The 19,621-nt window shown below is 44.6% G+C and overlaps 2 protein-coding genes across 7 annotated transcripts in view; both read left to right on the top strand.

Annotated features, from left to right (window-relative positions):
• Nucleotides 1–736: 736 nt before the first annotated feature.
• Nucleotides 737–19,621, top strand: part of nedd4l (NEDD4 like E3 ubiquitin protein ligase) — a 46,960-nt gene continuing 28,075 nt past the window's right edge. For all 6 annotated transcript variants that reach the window (XM_060038138.1, XM_060038134.1, XM_060038136.1 and 3 more), the window contains exons 1-5: nt 737–1,113; nt 2,869–2,942; nt 8,695–8,776; nt 11,787–11,825; nt 12,163–12,216. In XM_060038138.1, the coding sequence (XP_059894121.1) occupies nt 1,069–1,113; nt 2,869–2,942; nt 8,695–8,776; nt 11,787–11,825; nt 12,163–12,216 (294 nt within the window). In that variant the 5' untranslated portion in view covers nt 737–1,068. The remainder of the gene's footprint in view (nt 1,114–2,868; nt 2,943–8,694; nt 8,777–11,786; nt 11,826–12,162; nt 12,217–19,621) is intronic.
• LOC132447432 (uncharacterized) lies at nt 12,307–18,681 on the top strand. The gene has a single exon (XM_060038219.1). It carries the CDS (start codon nt 15,214–15,216, stop codon nt 16,414–16,416), a length of 1,203 nt encoding a protein of 400 aa, XP_059894202.1. The 5' UTR covers nt 12,307–15,213; the 3' UTR covers nt 16,417–18,681.

The following is a 19,621-nucleotide window of genomic DNA, read 5'->3' as shown; positions in this document are numbered from 1 at the left end:
GATTGCACCTCTGCATGTTTAAATGTAGCCTACGCCTCATGTGATTAATATTTCGAGATAATATTTCCCTTATTGTAGGCTGCATGACCCCCATCATGTCAAAACAGTTAAGTAGCACAGGCGTTTACGATAAGTATGCCAAGATGGTACCAAAGGGTCCTATTACATGTTTTTATTCTAAAAGAGCGCTCTGTAAACGAATCAATGGTCGTAAAGCTCATCGATAAACAACGCTTATGACAGGTTCTTGAGCCAACAACAGTGATCTAGTGACACCTAGTGTTAAGTACTGGACGGAATGTGTATGTAACTGTAATGTGGATCCTTGCCAATTCGTATTTTTGGGGTTTTTCTTTTTTAATTGATGCATATTGCATTCACACTTTTATAGGTGTATGCATTTAAATTAAATACAATTATTGAATTTGAATCTTTATACTATTATTGTCAGAACGCACCAAAAGAGAAATAATGCAAAATAAAGACAGAAAGAAAAAAGAAAGAAAGAAAATATAAGATAATATAGATCAACAATATGTGTCATATGCATGAAATTATGTTTTTAAAATACATCTGTAGGCGGCGTTATGAGTCCAGCAAAGCGCTTGTTGATCAATGTGTTCATATCAACCCGCACACCCAAAATCAGAGCTTGTCTCTGCGTATTTGATTGGTCCGTTGTAATGCCGAAGAACGTAACGAGCCAGGTGGTTGGCTAGTGATGTCATCAATCGTACTGCACTGTAAACGCTTGCCTGGGCGAGCGAAAGGAAGTGAACTGTCACAGCGTTTCGGGACAAGCTTGGAGTTGACCAAATCCAACAGTCTGAATATACGCAAAGAGTGTGTGTATTGTATAGTTTTACACCTTACCGATCTGGCACTGGCGAGGATTACAGCGCTTAGCCTGCTGCAACAAACCACCGTGTGTCGTTGGCAGGATTCGCTGTGTCTGGATCCACCATCACCACACGGCAGCAGAGAAACACACACTTTATTGTTCAGGGCTAGCTAGCTAGCTTTGAAAAGCCGCTTGTTTTCGTGTCTTCGGAGCGGACCTGAGGCTCAATGGCTACGAATTCAGATCAGATACATGGCGTTTCCGAAGACGAGGTAAGGCGACGTCAAAGCACGGGTTTTGTTGAGCCGAGATGTGGAGATGATACTGGGTTCCACTTGCACTTCATGGGTTTAACACAGCCAGTCAGCCACCTACAGCTAGCTTTACTAGCCAGATAGTCCCCCAGATCACTTTAAGACAATCCAGTAAGACATGGAGAGTTGTCATTACCTGATCAATGTTATGATTACATTCCCATCGATCATTCAATATGTGGTCTCCTCCCTCTGCCTTCAAATAACGAGATTAAAGGAGCGGTGCTCGATCGACCGTGCTAAATTTGTAGTGTTGCAACCACGGACGTGTTAAAACATTGTCCTACTTGAAGTTGGTCCAACAAGTTGGTCCAACACTTAATATGTACAGAAATGGGTTTCAGTATTATCAGCTGGTGAATGTTTCACTGAAGTTATGGTGCACCCCGCCCCTTGTTCATGTTCAGGGTATGTCATCGTACGGGTTCCATGAAATTGAGGAGTAGGGGGTGGTCCAAGTGTGATCAGATGATCTTGCCATTACCTCGTACGACTTGGCACGGAACGCTTAACTACATCATTATGATGACCTTGTTTATTTCTTGTTATAGCGTAAGGAGGATTCAGTGCAATTAAATGTATATTGTCAAATGTTGGCCAATGTAGTTATATCCTTGTAATTCTGATGCATCCTAGTAACATGTTTGCTAAACGGTGGTGCTTTCAATAGAAGCAGACTAAATCCACTTCTTTGAGCATAACCAAATAGATCAACATCCCCTCAAAAGGTAGCCCATAATGCAGGTAAAGTTAAATACAGTTAATGGTGGAATTAAATGTATCATACCCATCAAATAGGAATGGATGGATATCTTCTTTACAGACAGCGTTATACGATTATATACAAGTGGTTTTATGCAGTGATATGCCTCATCCACATTGCTAATACTGATGCAGATACATCTACCATATTTATGAAAAATAAATACTTTTACTGACCAACCCAAGGGCTTTAAAACAGACAGCAGCTGTTTTCTTTTGTGAGCCCAAAGCTTTGACAATCACACTTACCCAGTCGAAGACACATGTCCATGTTTTTATTCAAGGCAAGACAACTGGCTCACTGGTAAAACGTAGTACAGATCAGGATTAAATGTGAAAACGGACATTTGGTGTTTGGCTCAACGGACAAAAACACATCTCTCCAGGTGAGATTGTTGTTGTGACAGTATAAAACTGTTTTTTTTTCCATTAAGTGGGTAACTGTAGTCCTTAATAAAAGCTAACCCTTCATCATTGCTCATCGGGCATCAATTCTGAAACCTATCTTTTAGAAATTAAAAAGCGTGTTTAGAAACCGACATGGAGAGACTAATGAATGGGTATAAGTCATTCATGAAGTTAAAACTAATCCAAATCAGTCATACAGCCAAAGCAAAAAAAAGTAATGCTTACTTATTAATGAAGGACTTGTCCATCAGAATGCATCATGGTCCTCCATATTGAGATGACTCAAGATAATTGTAGTACTTTAATATTCTGATCAACGAAAGTTGAAAAAAAAAACAATTCATCCCCATAATGCCAAATTATTTAATGATTAATTACCAAAAAATTACCAAAAAACATTATAACCAACATATTAACTAATTACATTCCAATGCTTCTATGCTTTGGGATCAACACCAACAAGGGTAGCAAACCCGGTATAGATTATCCTAAGAATAAGTGCTGGTCCAGAGTGATTCATATTGCCTTTCTTCTGCTCCCCAGCATGAATGCAGGGTGCTGCGCGTTAAAGTCATCGCAGGAATTGACTTGGCTAAGAAGGACATCATCGGAGCAAGGTGAGCCTCAGTCGATTTGTTATCTCTCATTCTACAAACCAACGTAACATACTACCGCAGATCAAGACAAGAATACACAATGCAGGGCTTTGTTTGTATTTGTCCCCTTGATCGGAACAAACAAACAGGTTTGGGTTTGTTTTTGAAAATATTCGCGCCGGTACTCCTTTGACTTTCTCTGTAGCTAGCTACGCCCAATTTGTATCATATGATATGATTGATCCCAACCTCACTTGTTTTTCGCTTTGATTATCTAATAGTCTGCTAAATGTAATGTTACAAAATATTCCCACAGGTTAAGAACTTTCTGCTAATATGTGAACAATAGCTGCGTTTCATTCCCCTGATTTTATGCGAATTTTGAAGTATTGAATCAGTAAACGGTGATGGAAACACCAAAATTCGCATAAAAATCCTCTAATTCGCAAACAAGTTTATCCGCTTGCTTGAGGTTGTTTTTGAGAAATGAAAATGTAAATGCGCAAAATGGGAGATGGAAACACACTTGTGACGTAGTAGCGAACATTGAACACACAGGACTGACAACGTCCTTCCGATTTCTGCATAACGACCGGCAATAGCAACCCTGCCGACATCAACTTGTAGCATCAATATATATATATATTTAAGCGTTTGTATACATATACATCCTATATCATATATATATATATATATATATATATATATATATATATATATATATATATATATATATATATATATATATATATATATATATGATTTAGGATGTCTATGTTTGCATATCCTTTAATTATACCGTGTCCATTAATCCCTGATATATGGACACCTACTAAGTAATTCCAGTCAAATTGTCTGTTAAAAAGGCTGGGGTGAATTTCAAATTATAAATATGTACACTTTATGTTGAAAGTATAGACCATCGCGATTCCCATTGAAACGAATGGCGTGGTGATGAATAGTCTTCAAAACGAGAGCTGGTAAATTGTTAAAAATGAATTCAACTATAATCAGACAACGCGGTTATATGCTATAGACCCTGGAGTATCTGTGGTATAAGGCTGCAACGAATTTCAAATTATAAATATGCACAATGTATCCTTTAAATACGTCCATGGAACTGATGGCCAATGTGAATAATAGATACGTGTAGAACGCTGAAGAGGTAAAACTTTTCCTTGCTCTCATCGAAGAAAAAAACATTACAGCTATTTTAGATGGAAAACAACGCAATTCCACTATATATCAGGACCTAAGAGCGGATGTTATAAAAAGGAACGACAAGCCCTGGAATGGGTGTAGTTTTCCGCTCCAACCACTTGATGGAAACGCACCTAATTCAAATTTCTTTTTTGCGAACTTTCTAAAGATTCGCTTCACCTTTTTAGATGGAAACGTGACTAATGAGGGTGACGTGACTAATGAGGGTGACCATTCTATGTTGGCTATTACGACGTCTGTGATTTACACATGGTATTAACACAGCAGTAGTCTTATTTATATCCCAGCCTATGTTCCTTTCTGAAAAAATGGGTTCATGGCACAGAGAGTGAGCAATATACCCCAGTTCACTAGACAAACAATACTTTTGGCCATAATGAACCTTGTCACTTTTTAGTATGTCGCCTTTTTAAAGGGCTAGCAGTTTAATTCTTTGTAGGCCTATCTTGGATTTGAAAGATTGAAACTGGGTAAGTAAGTAAAGCTGTCCTTACTTCACCAGCGGCTTGTTGTTAAACACAGTTCAGACACAAATTATGTAAACATTTCATGCTAATATAGTTTTTTAGTAGAAATGCAACGATACTGATACCAGTACTCTGTATCAGTCCGATACTATGCTCTTGTCCTTATACTAGTAAAACTACTCTGATACAACCACACCCGATTCCACTTACGGCCACAGGACGTAAAAGCTTGTTGGGAGGTCGTACCAGTTTCTTTAACAATCCAGACATTCAGCAAAATCAGTTAAAACATTAATTCTATATGCTGACATGCAATTCAATTAATGCCCATGGAACTGTTACTCATTATTTGTTCTCGAAAGCTTGGTTACCACAGTGGCAGCTTCCCACTTGAGGACCCTGAGAACAGCCTAGCTGTCCTTTTCTCTGCCTGCGCATACGTTCAGAGTGTATCACAGGCAGTATTACTACATGTGATTATATGTTCGGGTAAATCGGTGATGGGTATGTATTATCCATACGCCCTATGTTATTATCTGTTACTCCTTTCCTTAGTGCACAACTGAGTGTTGGCCTGACCTATTCCGGTAAACAGAAATCCCACTGATTCCTTCTCCTTTGTTGAAGTGATGTTTCATTTGTTCCACTTTCCTTAACGTCTAAACGTATTGATTGACACAGTCAGGAAATCGTGTGGCTCCACTCTGAAGTAATCCACGCTATACTCCATAGTGCCCTGTGTTTAGAGGCCTTTGTGTCTTCTTTTAAAGGCAAACAACGCCTCAACAAAATAACAAGAACTTGCATAACTTAGGGCTTATATATCTTGCAAACCATTATACAATCGGCACACATTGCTTATCAAAATAAACTTCACATTTATATAGGGAACAAACAACTCATGCCAGCAACAGCATCATGTTGTATATCACATTTTTTACTGCCCGAAAGAGGGGCACATTGCTTATCAAGATAAACGTCACATTTATATAGGGAACAAACAACTCATGCCAGCAACAGCATCATGTTGTATACTACATTTCCTACTGTCAGAAAGAGAGGCACAATGCGTGGATGAAAATATATTTATGTTTAGTCAAAGCAATGGATAGATCTGTAATGGTATAAGTAATCACATCAGAACTTGTGACCAGCAAGTTCCCAAATGTAAATACTTGGTCTGGTACTCTTGGTCTGAAAAAAAAGATTGCTGCATCCCTATTTTTTAGTGTAGCGTTGTTTCTTTGGAGCTATTTACCTTGTGTGCCTGACTCATGTCTTTCCATTCACGATAACCTACCTTTGTGACCTTGTGTGGCTAGAATAACAAGGCCAATCATGAGTAACGTAGTACATGGGACCGCTGCATTAATTTGAGTTTAAGTAAACATACCACATTTGTTGGTCCCTTTTATCAAAGGGACCACTAGGTTATGTTTTATGCCAAAATATTCTTTTGGATGATAATACAGAGCTTGTAAACACTGATTTTCACTCTATCTTCATGTGGAAAGGCAACTCTAAGTTTATGATTACCTAACATTTGAAAAATACAGAAAGGGTTGGACTATGTATAAAGAACTTCAAAAGTTGGAAATAATATTCCAACTTCCTAAAAAAAAAAAATCTTTGTCTTGTCTGTCACAATTTTCAATAGTGACCTTAAAATCATATCAAGGTAGCAGGCTTATATCGACTCAATGTGTTTTGTTTGCCCCTTGCCTATCGGAATTTATTTGATTATGTATTATGTACTGCTAAAATATCACCTTTCCACAAACATAGTGCCATTGTGGCAAGGATTAATGATTTAAGGAATGTATAATGAGTTTCCAAATCTATGCAATTACTTTCCATACTCAAGCCTATGCAAATGATTTGCTTGTTCTTCTTGCTCTGTTGCCAATTTGGGATGACTTTTACATGGTTTTCGGGTCTTCAATAACACAGTTAAAAAATGATCACTTCACATCCACTAGGCTGAATATTAAAGGTAGGGCATTAACATAATTCTGAATATGGTATTAAACTGCGTCTCTGCTTTCATCATTCCTAATCCCTTTCCTAAATGTCGTTTTAATTTCCCAGTGTCCTTCCTGCCTAAACGGGTTGCTCCGGAACTGCTGAGGCGAGGCTATCACTAAGATTGTGCTCTACCAACATCATTCTCTTAATTGCTTCCTACCCCACGCCCAAATATACTCTGTTTGCTAAATAAGCTCTTTGATGGGCTCTTGTGTACTGAAGGAAACCAGAGTTATTTAACTCCAGGGGAGGGGGGCAACAAGATATGTATTATTTATTAAGGTGTGATTTTGGTGCACCCACGTCATTAAAACTATTGGTGCTTTACTTTGGGCCACTATGGGACATTTGCTGAGATCCTTTCGTTGTCTTGCACCGAGGGTGGCGGTCAATCTTACGGGAATCAGCCTACGTGACAGATTGAGTCACTGTGTGAATGCAACCCACTACCGATGTAAATGTGCTGGCATACTGAAGTCCGAGCGCCATCGTGCCAGCTCTTCTTCAGCAGGAAGCAAATGTAATGCAGTTTATTGGAGAAACATCAAATTTGCCCTCAGTGTGTAGCCAGCTACAATGGCGTGTGCTGATTCTGCAGGCTGTCACTTTGTAAGATACAATAACTTTTACCGGCGTCGCTAATTCTATGGGTACTGATCCAGTCTGAGCCCCAAGGTTTTCTTTAGTGATTTTTGTATTTGGTTTATTACATTTCTTTCCAAGTTGTCATGGAAATGTTCTTCTATTATCTCTCAAAACAATTATCATTTATTGTTACAGCAGATCATTGTAGTTTATTTCAGTTGAATAATAGAGCAAACAACATTCTTTTTAAAGACTACCCTTACCTTCAAGCTGACTGAGATAACATTCTGTGTCTAGCACAACGGCAACTCTAAAAAGCACAACTTCCAAATACTGCAGTCAGAAAGTGTTTCGGCTTTAGAATTGCAACAAACTGACCATTTAACCTGAAGCTGTTATTTAAATCGATTGCATGCTTTTTTGATTCCGATTGGAATTGGGTAATGGAGCCAGGCTTTGATTCCTTGGCATCACTTCTGGGGGGAAATACAATAACAGTTTTTCCCCTGTCCAGTGGGCATTCACTTTGTGCTCTTTAAAGGCGGCTGTGTTCTTGTCAGAAATCTCTGATGCAATTTAACAAAGCAGCTGAAAGATGAGTGCTGCTGACATTGATTTATTTTTAAACCTTCAACCTATATCAAATGCTCTTCTCATGAAATCGTGGACCGATGTCTTCCAAGAGCAGCAGGATGTTGAAAGTTGATTGAAAGAATGCAGCAGCTGAAATTGATTGCCAACTGGACTACATTTGTTATGAAACAACCCGTATTATCCTGTTGGTTCATCTTTGTTTTTCCCCGATCACTTGATGAAAGCCTGGATTTGGAGGCTGTAATCGCGTGTCAGTTACCTCCTATTTGTCCTTCTGAGATCGGAGTTGCAGTGGATACCATTCCCGCACATAAAGGACCTACCAGGATCGCTCAGATCATCCAAAAACAAGAGCAGGGTTCATTTCTACCTACTCAGCACTCTCCTGAACGGCAGCTTCCCACCCTCTTCCCAACACTGCTTACTACCACGCGTTTGCCTCGCCTCACCTCAAAACAGTTAGCGGTGGCTATTTTTAGCCGAGGAGCTCTGACAGTTGTAGCCTTATCTCACGATAACCTAATATAAGCAGTTCCTGGTTGTGGGGGTCCGTTAGAGACTCAGATTTCACACCTGGGAATCGTCAGGATGATGAGCAGGGCCTGGATCTTCCGGATGTTCCGGGCCTGATTCCCTCTGGTTAATATCAATCCAGTACACCCTGTCACTCAGGATTTAAATTAAAATACTGTAAATTATGTTTTTATTGGGCAGAATTGGTCCTCTATGTGTTCTTAGACCTTTGTGATAAAATTGGAATAACCTAATATCAACTCTCATGATGTAGAATATAGTTAGTCATATATATGTCTATTACACTGAATACATATAGGCTCATTTTAAATATTTAAATATCCAGCTTTTTTCTCCGTTTCCCTCAGCGATCCATATGTCAAACTCTCCCTCTACTCTGCGGATCAGGACCAGGAGCTCGCCTTAGTTCAGACAAAAACAATTAAAAAGGTGAGTACAAAGGCAAAAAAACAGCTCTTCTGCTAGCCATTTGTGTTTCCTCTCCCAAACACTGCTACCAGCCCTTCCGTTGTTAGGTACCCTTGCTGTGAAAATTGTTTTCCTTCCCCTTCCCGCACGGGGATCAGTCTGGACCTGTAAAGTTTTCATTTTGATGGCTCATCAGAGGTAGAATTAGGTCAGTTATTCTGCCCAGACCAAATTCCTTCCTGCATCAGATATCAAGCCAGCGCTCATTGCTGTGATAGTCCATGCTAGGGAGGAAAAGCTTTCTGTGTTTCTATTGTGCGTGTGCATGTGCCATGGGCGATGAAGCAGACTGGATGTGTCCTGTACCGCCTCATCCTCACAGGGTTCAGGGCACTATCTTTCACTCTAGAGGAGGGAAAAACAGAAAAAGAGGCGTGTCTCTTTTTTGACCCATTGGAAGAAAACATGGAAACAGGCTCACAGCAGGGGGAGCTGTTAACATGCTAATTCACATCCACGAATAGCACTTTACACCGGCTGTACGTGATGGCATTTCCTAGGACACAATATGCGCACAATGAAACATCATACCACATTACAAACATCAACTCCACCATTGTGTGTACACACATGAGAACGGGGTAAACACATTTGAGCGTACATACTGTCCTAAGCGGGTGTTATGTAGGCTAATACCTGTTTGTCCTTCCCAAGTTCACATTGCTGCGGCCATGCGCGGGCCCAGGCCTCTTATCTCATTGTTATTGTCCTCCTTGTTTTCTCCCGCCCTCTCTTTTTTTTTCATTTTATTGGCGGCTCCGGCCAATCGGCGGCGGGCGGTTTATCTCGCCGCTGCGTGGCAACCCTAGTGTCCACGGAGACGGACATATGCTGGCGTTGGCCGCGCCGTAGTTTGTACGATGTGTTTATATATAGCTGACCATGCAGTGTTATGTAGAGCAGAAGATAAAGCACCCAGGCTCAACTGTATGGGCTTTGTCTGTGTGTCTTTTTTTAAAAGTGGGCCATCATCAGCAGCTTTTCTTGGCAGTTGAAACTGAGATTCTGCTGGCCAGTGGGCGAAACGCTAAGAGGGATGTTCATCGCTATATCTGGAGCAGGTCACATGTCAGCATCCTATCACTGGATAAAACCTACAATCCATTCGGTACCTTATCAGCCGTATTAGGTAATACTGTACCCATCACATTTCTTGCTTCATAAAACACACGGTAGCCTAGTTTTCTGATACATTTATCTTTTTGGCTAGGCATTGGGTTCAATGGGAATATTGATCCCCCTTGAAATCTATTTCAACTGAGATGTGAGTCTTGGGTAGCCTGGTCCTACCAGACTCTCGTACTTCATTTCATTTGCACAGAGCGTCTGGACCCAATCAATTGACTATCGTTAACTCACTTGAAGGCGGGTGTCGGTTGAAGTTTAAACTATTGGATCCGCCGAATGCCACCCTGGATCTGCCATAACCAATCGCTAACGTTTGGTCATGAAGTATGTCATGCGCCGGGACCGGCCGGGAATCACGTTGCGCGCAGGCTGTAACCAAACCAAACACCGTGAGTGAAGATGTCCGTCAACGAGAGCGGACTTTATCGTCATTGTTCTCAGCCACTCCCTCTGTTCGCTGATTGACGCACAACATTTGGACGGAGAAAACCCGCAAATATTCTGCAAACCCAGACGTTGTAGGCTACTGAAGAAAAATGAAAAATTGAGCGGAAGTACTTAGGCGGGCGGAGCCAGGCTAAGTCTAAGGTGTAAAATCAGCCACACTTGTGAAATTAGGGTTTCGTTGACGATGTGGTGTTCGTCTTATTTCAATATCCATAGGAATTTTAATGGGGAATGTCACCTAGGTTCCAGACTTATAAAATGTAAAAATGGGCGCAGTGAGTGAGGTGCAGAGGTAGTGACCTGATTGGATTTACGAGAGACATCCCTGTCTCAATCCAGCTATCTGATCAGTCTGTTCTGAAGCCTGTATAGCAGTATAGCTGACATAGGAAATTTGAACCTAGCCAGAAATGTAAACAAAGCAAGAAACCAAGTAACCCAACATTTTACCCCAACAGCATGATCGACAAGTATACTCAAAATCGACTCATTTGCACCAACCCATGAAAACATCACACAACGTGATGTCATTTATGCTGAGGCAGAGCAGAGCAGAGCAGATACCGAATAATGAGTGACAAGGGTGCAATCTTTTCCTAATTCAGCAAATGAGTCTTAAAGACACCAGTGACCCATGCAAGTAATGGGGCTTTTTAGCCCTGCCAAGCACAACCGCGGTATTCATCACCAGGGCACAAAACAACCCATTTAGAATTGTGTGCAAGCGAAAATGCGATTTTGCACAGGGACACACGGCCAACTGCCATTTTGTTAGCCTCGTTGTGGCAGACAAGCGGGTACGTGCAAACACTAACCAGAGATGCTACAGCAAGAGTCAGTGGCCAATGAGGTAGACCAGCCAAGCTGTTGCAAAGATGTACCCTAGACATCTCAAATAAACTTGCCTTTTTTATTGATCTTCTCAACATCACTGGAGAAAGGTGTGTGTGTGTGTGTGTGTGTGTGTGTGTGTGTGTGTGTGTGTGTGTGTGTGTGTGTGTGTGTGTGTGTGTGTGTGTGTGTGTGTGTGTGTGTGTGTGTGTGTGTGTGTGTGTGTGTGTGAATTAGTGTTTAGGGAACATGATTTAATTTATAAGCAAACGATTTGTACGTCTAGTCTGTTTGACTCGTCTGACTAACGCCTGCTATAACACATTCATTTCACACTGTGTAGAAAGTTAGAAACTCGCAAGGTTCAACTAATTGTTCAAGTGGTTCTCGCCCTCGCTTTGCCCTCTCTCTTCTTTCTCTCTCTATCTCTTTCACTCTCTCTCTTCCCCTAAACAAGGACAAAGGTTATTGGGTAATTATTCTGTGTGTACCAGCGATGACCCGCTCAGTGTGTGGTTGTCAACTATAAATCCAACCTTCCACTGTGTCTGCTCTTCCCTTCCAGACCCTGAATCCCAAATGGAACGAAGAGTTCTACTTTCGAGTGAGTTCTGTTCAGTTTATCTGAAATAATTCAGATGCACTAGTTAGTCTTTCTTTTTTTCTTTTTAATCAATAATATACTCATATTCACAGACTTATTTTAGTTTTGAACTTTAACCCAACACACAGAAATGATTACCCTGGACAAATGATTGATTATTGTATTGTCTAGTCAAAGTATTTTGCATCATCATTCAGATCTTAACCTACAGACAGAAGCAAAATCAGTTTGCTTTTGTCTGTAGGTTTTTGCAAGGGAAATACTATTGAAGGCATTCCAATTAACACCGGATGACTGTTCTAACATCACGACTCTTGTCATTTCCTCGCGAACGCAGGTGTGTCCCCTGAATCACAGACTGCTCTTTGAGGTGTTTGATGAAAATAGACTGGTAAGATCACACTTTGGTTCTCCTCACTTTTTTTTTTTCTTCCTGGTTGAGAAGCATCTCAAAGGCATCTTCTAACCTGCACAATATTTCCAATTTGAGCTGGATGATGAACACGTGTGCACAACCGTAAAATAATTGTGATAACCAACGTTTGATCGTCATGGCGGGATAAACTATAGGGTATACCAGCCCAACTACAGGTGTCCATTGCGGCCTTATGCTGCATGGGAATCAATGTCCACTCCGTTTAAGGTCAAAGCAAGATGCTGAGGTTGTAACAAAACAATGGTACCTCCCTTCCCTGACTAATCGTTTGTAGTTTCAACAGAGAGGGGCAGTAATGTGGTTACCCACTTCGCCAGACGAACTCTGTTCCCCCCAGGCAAAGTAACATTTTTCCTGGAGTCGGTTATGGATAATGGCTAAGAGCTGTGACAACACAAAATTGTATTTGATTTTTTTTTTTTTTTCATCTAATGTCTTTTTAATACCAACTGGGGTCTGAATATCCAGTTTAATGCCACAGCGAATGACTGTACAGGACAGGCCAGTCTGAGACAGGGTGTTCCTGGCCCAATCTTGGGGACTCGATGCACACACATGCACACACACAAGGACACACACATGCACACATGCACACACGCACGCACGCGCGCACGCACACGCACGCACACACAGACACACACACAGAAACACAGACATACACACACACACACACACAGGTTCCCGCTGCGGCTGTACTGTGGGTTAGACAGATCAGTACACACATAGAGGGAGAGACAGAACACAGAGATTGTATTGCCTCCCTCCTCCGGTGTAAAGCGATACGACCAGATTTTCTCGCACATTTGCACCTCCCGCTTCTCGTAAGGGATTTGGTGACGGATGATTTATGCGCCATCGAGATGCCAGCGTGTGGAGAGGGCTGATTAGTGTTCAGGCGCTGTCGCGAAATGTTTTGCTTTTGTTTGTTTTTTTCCAAATGTGGTGGGAGGCGTCTTGGCAACGGGCCTCGGCTGCCTCGCAGTATAGACGTCGACGACAAAGCACAGCCTGGTCGTCTCCTTATATGTCTGAGGCGGAGGAGGAGGAGGAGGAGGTTGTGATGTGTGTTTGGTTGCATGCCAAGGCACCTCCTCCCCCTTACCCCCGCCTCCCGCCTCCACCGCTTTCCACTGTTTCCTTTTGGTGGTCCTCTGCCGCTGTAGCAGTATGTTGTGGTCTATTTGACAGGAGAGGTGTTTGAGGAGCCAGGTGGTCCGTCTCTGTACCGGGTGGCTGGATCAGCGATGCAGGCTGTTGGTTATGTGTTTGAATGAAGCGGCCCTAGCTACCTATTATACTATTATAACTACATTAATAACGGTGTTAAAGACTAGTTTGGGCTTTGTACCAGTGGCAGTGGAACTTACTTTGACCTTTCATTCCTACACAGAACAGTTCTCCTTAAAAAAATGACCCCTGACACTGCACTTTGATATTCAGGGAATTCTCCACAAGTAGACCTCTCGTCTGGCTTTGGCAGCAATAGATAATCGTAGCGTCTGTCCGCTCACTTGCGGACAGAGACGTTGACTAGATGCACTCTCAGGACTCCACTTGAGCACCAAGCTGCATCAGCAGTAAAGTCAGAACAAGACGTCAACTATTCCAACTGCATGCCTCTCAAAGGCCACATTATCATCTACGCTCTGTTCCATCTCTGTATGAAGACAAATCTCATCAGCCCCCCCCTCCACAGAAATGAGCCTGGGGCCAGCCCTGTTGTATGCCAGATAGTTCACTCCTCTCTGGAGTGAACTGTTCGTCGTATTCACTCACTGCGTGTTTTTTGATTTGATTGACTGAATGGCACTGTGTTGACTGAATTGTGAGACACAGTTAGAAGTCTGTCTCATGAAAGCTACACCCGCTCTCTGCTTTTAAAATGTTCTTAAAATTTCTTCAAAGTCATAAAAAGATTTCTGCGTAAATTCTGGCAGCAGCTGGTCGCAACAGTATCACACAGCTGCATTCTGCCTAACCTGGTCCTGCATTTCAATGACTTCAGTTCTACCCCTCGAAGCGTGTCTTTAAGGGGTAATGACCAGGTATGGTGGTCTGCCCAGAACATCTGCTGCTCGTCCCCCCCTGGCTCCTGGTCTACTGTTTGCAGACGGAGGTGTTGGCATGGGCGGAGATGTCTTTCATGTTCCATGGTTCAATTGCACGTATCCTTAAGTCGAACGCTTTTCTTAGTATGGATTTTTTAAGATGCCGAGAGAGCGATCGGCGGTAATGAAGTAGTCTCAGACTCAGCGTTGGTCTCCTGAAAGACGGGCAAAATGAGTGGGGCCTGGGGGGGGGGGGGGGGGGAAACAGTTGGCAACATGCGTTTGTAACTGGATGCAGGGCAGCCATTGGTGGTCACGTGACTGACAAGCAGCCTACTGTCACCTCGGAAACCAGGAGTGCCAGCCACTCTTAACCAATCATCCCTGGAATGCTGGCTGTCACTGGGCTGAGGCTATTTCTGCTGCCGGTCGCTATTGCTTGCTAGTGCATGGAGCTTGGCTTACAGGGATCCTTCTATTTAGTTTCTCCCTCTCCCTCCGCCTCACCCCCCCCTTGTTCCCCCCACACCCCCAAAACTAAAGTGTGTACCAATAAGTGGTTGTTTTTTTTCCCTCAGTGCGCCTTTTCCGCTTAAACTTTTTATGTGTGTGGGGCGAGTGTGCTGCTGGTCCACATTTCATACAGCTTACTGTCAGAGGGAAGGTTCCTGAAAGACTCTTAAGAGGAGGGGACAGAGGAAGAGCGAGCGAGAGGGAGGGAGAGAGAGAGAGAGAGGGAGAGAGAGGGGAAGGGAGGTGGGGTGAGAGTGAGAAGGAGAGGAGTAAAAGGGGATCATCCAGCCGGCTGGCCGTAGAAGTGGGAGAAGTGAGCGACACGCCGAGACAGAAGCCAGAGGAGCGGCAAGCAGCCAGGCAGCGTGAGCTCTCCGGCCCCAGGACAAAAATGGCCCACCGCCTGCGACTTTTTTTCGGCTCGGGCCGCAGCAACACGGCTCCGGAGCTGGAGGTGGTCGAAGGAGACTCTGGCGAGAGGAGGCAGCGGCGGCAGCAGCAGCAGCAACAACAGGAGGACGGCGGCGGCAACCACGCCATGAGGTTCTGCATGCGGACACCCCCAGTGTCCGGGTCACCACAGGAGCTGTCGCCTCTGTCCTTCTCCGGCCCGACCGGCGCTGCAACATGGGGGTCGGAACCGGCGCTGAAACGGAGCTCGTCCATGTTCATCCCCCAGCTCGCCCCCTCGGCCGAGCCGCGGGCCACCAAGAGCTCCACCATGCAGATCTCCCTCCAGCGCTCCGGCAGCAGGCCCGGCTGTAAGGAGTTCAACGGATGTGCGTACGACGACCCGCCACCCTGCTACAGTCCTCCAGGGCCGGCTCCCGCCTACACGGAGCCAGGCGAGCTAAGTGATTATCCATATCCACCGCCACCCCCGTACTCCAGCCCGGACGTACCGGGGAGTCATCCCACGGAGCCCGATCGGCCCGGCCGCAGGGTCTTCAGCGTGGGGTCCAACGGACACGGCGGGTCCGCCCAGGGTCAAGCCGGCATCAGCATCGGCGGGATCCGTATCCAGAGGAACTCCCCCGACGGTTCGGAGGTCCAGCATCTCCGGATCCTGCCCTACGGCGGGACCGGGGGGCCGCTGGGGTGGTACGTCCAGCAGAAGGGCGCGGACCAGCCCGGGACGGGCAACGGGGGAACACAGAGACTCGTGTTTCAACTGCAGCAGAATCAGAGCCAGGATCAGAACCAGGCCGGACAACAGTCCCCTTCACCCCAGGACGAGTGCACTCATCTGGGATTCGCCAACCCCGGGGACGGACCAGTGTTTGGTTACCCCAGGATTAGACTGGAGAGGACGGCCTCAAAGCAGAGAGCGCCCGTGGAAAACCTACAGCAGGGTTCTGGGGGTCAAGCTAACGAGGAGGCCTGCGGCCAGCCGGAGACACGGCAGAGGGTGGAAACAGAAGACCGAGCTAAAGGTTGCACCTTCAAAATCCAAAGAGAAACTCCGAGGAGGCAGCCTCATTTCAGGATATGCTTCAGCCCAAATGGTAGTCGAGGTCAGAACGTGAACATTGACTCTGACTTCACACAAAATAACCCAAAGGTAAACCGTGTGTATGAGGAACAAAATAACTAAAACTTTGTGCTTCGTAATTGCGCTGTGTCCATGGCTTTGGATTTGCAGTGAGGTAGTGATAAGAGGTAAAACCCATCCAAATTAGTTTGGGAACAACTGTAAACATCCTGTTTTCATGTAGTGCAGTAGAGTTTTCCTCAAATATGACAAATAAGGGTCATCATTCTTTGCTTTTCCATGACTCAGATGGGGGTCTGTTGTTGTTTTTGTTTTTGTAGTAGTCGTCGTAGCAGCAGTAGTAGTAACAGTAGTAGTAGAAGAGGCATTTTACGAGTATTTCAAGCCATACAGCCCCCGTGCCAGGGTGATATGCAGGGTCTGATTGGGAAGAGGGAGGTAGACTTCTGGGAAGAGCAGCAGAGAGCTCTGCGTAGCCGGGGCTAAACCACACGCCCCCGGGTTCTCTTTCACCCGCAGGCATTTGAAGTTTTGCATACATCAGCTAATATACTTTTAATGAAAGGAACAGAAGGGGGAGAACTGAGGGAAACACTGCATAACCTTTTGACACACTTGTCTCCTTCTGATGTGCTTTTAATTGAATTATTCCAACGGTGAGTGTGACCACTTATTTTCATAATGCAGTCAGCTGGAGGTTACACTCATCTCTGCCACGGGCTGATTCTCAGGACGTGTTGTTGAATTTCAAAGCAGGCCGACAGGCTTTTCTTCTGAGTCTTGAGTCTGGTCTGATACGGGTTCCTCTTGCTCACAGCTGCTCCTCCAGTCATTAGGAGCCGAGGTGCCAGGACAATCGAGAAGTCTAACAAGATATCAGTGTCAACATTGCCTGAAGGTCTCGAGTCCTGCGAGGTAGCGATGATCTTTGCCTTTTTAAACGACCAGTTTACTATTTCACACCTTCTCGATGTAAACTGTTGAGTGATTTATAAAAAAAATTCCACACTCATCGGTAACCACACTTCATTGTTCAGTAACTTCAGGCGCCTGTACTAAATATCCAGAGGGATTTTCAGGTCATATGCTGCAGTAAACGACATTAGGGCCTGTATTGATGCGTCTACTGTGGTTATTTGGAAAAGGATTTGACAGCGAGTTTCTTCAAGCAAGTCTATCCCTGGCTTAGCAAGTCGTGATGGTCAATTGAAAAGTGCAAGTTATATAATTCTTGCATATATTTTATCCTGGCTTCACCATTTAGAAAAGAAAGAAAATATTTTCCACCCGCTATTGGTTTATTCATGGTTTCTTCGAGTGTCTTGTTTTGGTTTCTTGGAAGAGTCCCGTTCATATGCCAGAGTGACAGCACTTTTGGTTTTGGTTTCCACAGCTTGGCAGTCGTGCTGGGGCATTGGTCCTGCCGCTGTATATCTATTACAGCGCCTTCACCTTCAGCAACAATGCGCCTGCTATGGTGAATTGCTCTTGTCCTTTTCGGTCTTGCTCACACATTTCGCAACACATTGTGTTTCATTTTCGCACTAGTCCCCCTCCTGGCATACCAGAGTCCCATGCCAGAGAGGGAATCCTCATATAGACCCTACAACCCCCCCCCCCCCCTCCAACCCTCCCCACCACCTTTCAAAAGCCCTGCATGTCATGGCACACGTGCATGCATTCGAGTATGTCTGTGTTTGTGCCAACCAGATTGGCTGCAGACAGTTATGCAGCCATGCCATGCCCAGGTCAAAGCTCTGTTAAGACCTCCACCACCCCTGCCACTACAACCCCCCCTCCTCCTCATTGTCATTCACAAAGAGCTCTGGCAGACGGTCAAGGCACACTAAATCTACCTGGGGAAGGCGTGGAGGCGCAGCACCCATCTAAGGACTTAGATGGGTGCTTGGGATGGTTCCTGTTATTGCCCCTCTCTCTCCTCAGATGTTTTGCTGACCTTTTGGAAGGCAGTGTTTCTAGTGTAGACGGTGCTTTATTCACACTGTGCGGTCCCCCCACTTTGACTGGAGAGACCCTTTTTCAAAGGTGCACTCTTGAGTGGTTTACGAACACCCATTTTTCCGTTAATAAAGTCTGCGGCCGCCCCAACACATTTGTGGTTCCGATGTGGTCGGGCAGTTGTTTGGTGGCCAGACGGACAGTTATTTGTCCAACCTAACACAACATACCCACGTAGGCCGACTTGTTTATAAAAGTGTTCTGGCCTATTAATGCCCGCTCGCCCAGACATCTGTGGGCGAGCTCTCTGTATCCTTTCTGTTCCGTCCCTGTGAGCATATTTTTCTGTGACATTCCTGCGTCTATTATCTTAATCGAATACGGAATGATTGATCGTATCTGGTCCTGAGAGGGGGGGAGGAGGGGGAGAGGGGGAGAGAGAGAGAGGGAGAGAGAGAGAGAGAGAGAGAGAGAGAGAGAGAGTGAGAGAGAGAGAGAGAGAGAGAGAGGAGAGTTCGCGGAGAGAGCGCGAGCGAGAGAGAGAGAGAGAGCACGAGAGAGAGAGCTCTCTCGGCTCGCTGCGCGCGCCATGCCCTCTCTCGCGCTCTCCTCGCCTCGGCGTCGAGAGAGAGAGTGCGAGAGAGAGAAGATAAGCGAGGCGCGCGCGCTGTGGTACACCCTCAGTGTGCCCCTGTGATGCCTCGGCCCCAAATCCCTGACGGCACGGGCCCCAGGACATTTTATGTGCCAGTGGCGGGCCTGTTGTGGCAAACTACCCTCCACGTACCAGACCAGCACTTCTCCAACTTGTTTTATGACTTTCGGACCAAAGGCTGTAATTACCTGGAACATTAGAGTCACAAGCTGTGGGCTTTTTCCAAATGACGCTTTTATTTTCGTATCCGTTGCCCAATCTTGCAGAGTGCATGATGTGTGTGCGTGTGTACATTTCTGCGCTCATTCAAGTGTGCACTCGTGGGTGTTTAGTTCCCGTATGTGTGTTTAACTAACTTACACAAAGTATGTCTGGAGCTTGTTTGAACCGCTTGTTGATCTGTTTGTCAGTGGCGGCTGACCCATTGTATTCCAGAAATGTAAACAAACTAAAGCTGGGAGTTGGAGTCCTGTGCCAGCACCACTACCCTGCAGAACGCAGCCACAGCGTCGCTCTCCTGTCGGCCCACCCCTCTTTCTCTTGACTGCTGTGTATCTTTATGATGATCTGGCTTCCTATTTGCTGTACCTTGATTGCAGTTCAACAGAACGTCCTGTTTTAATCATGAATCAATGCAAACAGCAGAACTCCAAACGATGACCGTTTCCATCCACCGCTGTCTACAGAACTTCT

Source organism: Gadus macrocephalus, chromosome 19 (assembly GCF_031168955.1).
Source record: "Gadus macrocephalus chromosome 19, ASM3116895v1".
Taxonomy (NCBI): Eukaryota; Metazoa; Chordata; class Actinopteri; order Gadiformes; family Gadidae; genus Gadus; species Gadus macrocephalus.
The sequence above is the reverse complement of the archived record's forward strand: the minus strand, read 5'-3'. Positions and strand labels throughout refer to the sequence as shown.

What these genes read in the sequence shown, in the direction of transcription:
- LOC132447432 (XM_060038219.1), top strand. Translation starts at nt 15,214, where the DNA reads ATGGCCCACCGCCTGCGACTTTTTTTCGGCTCGGGCCGCAGCAACACG.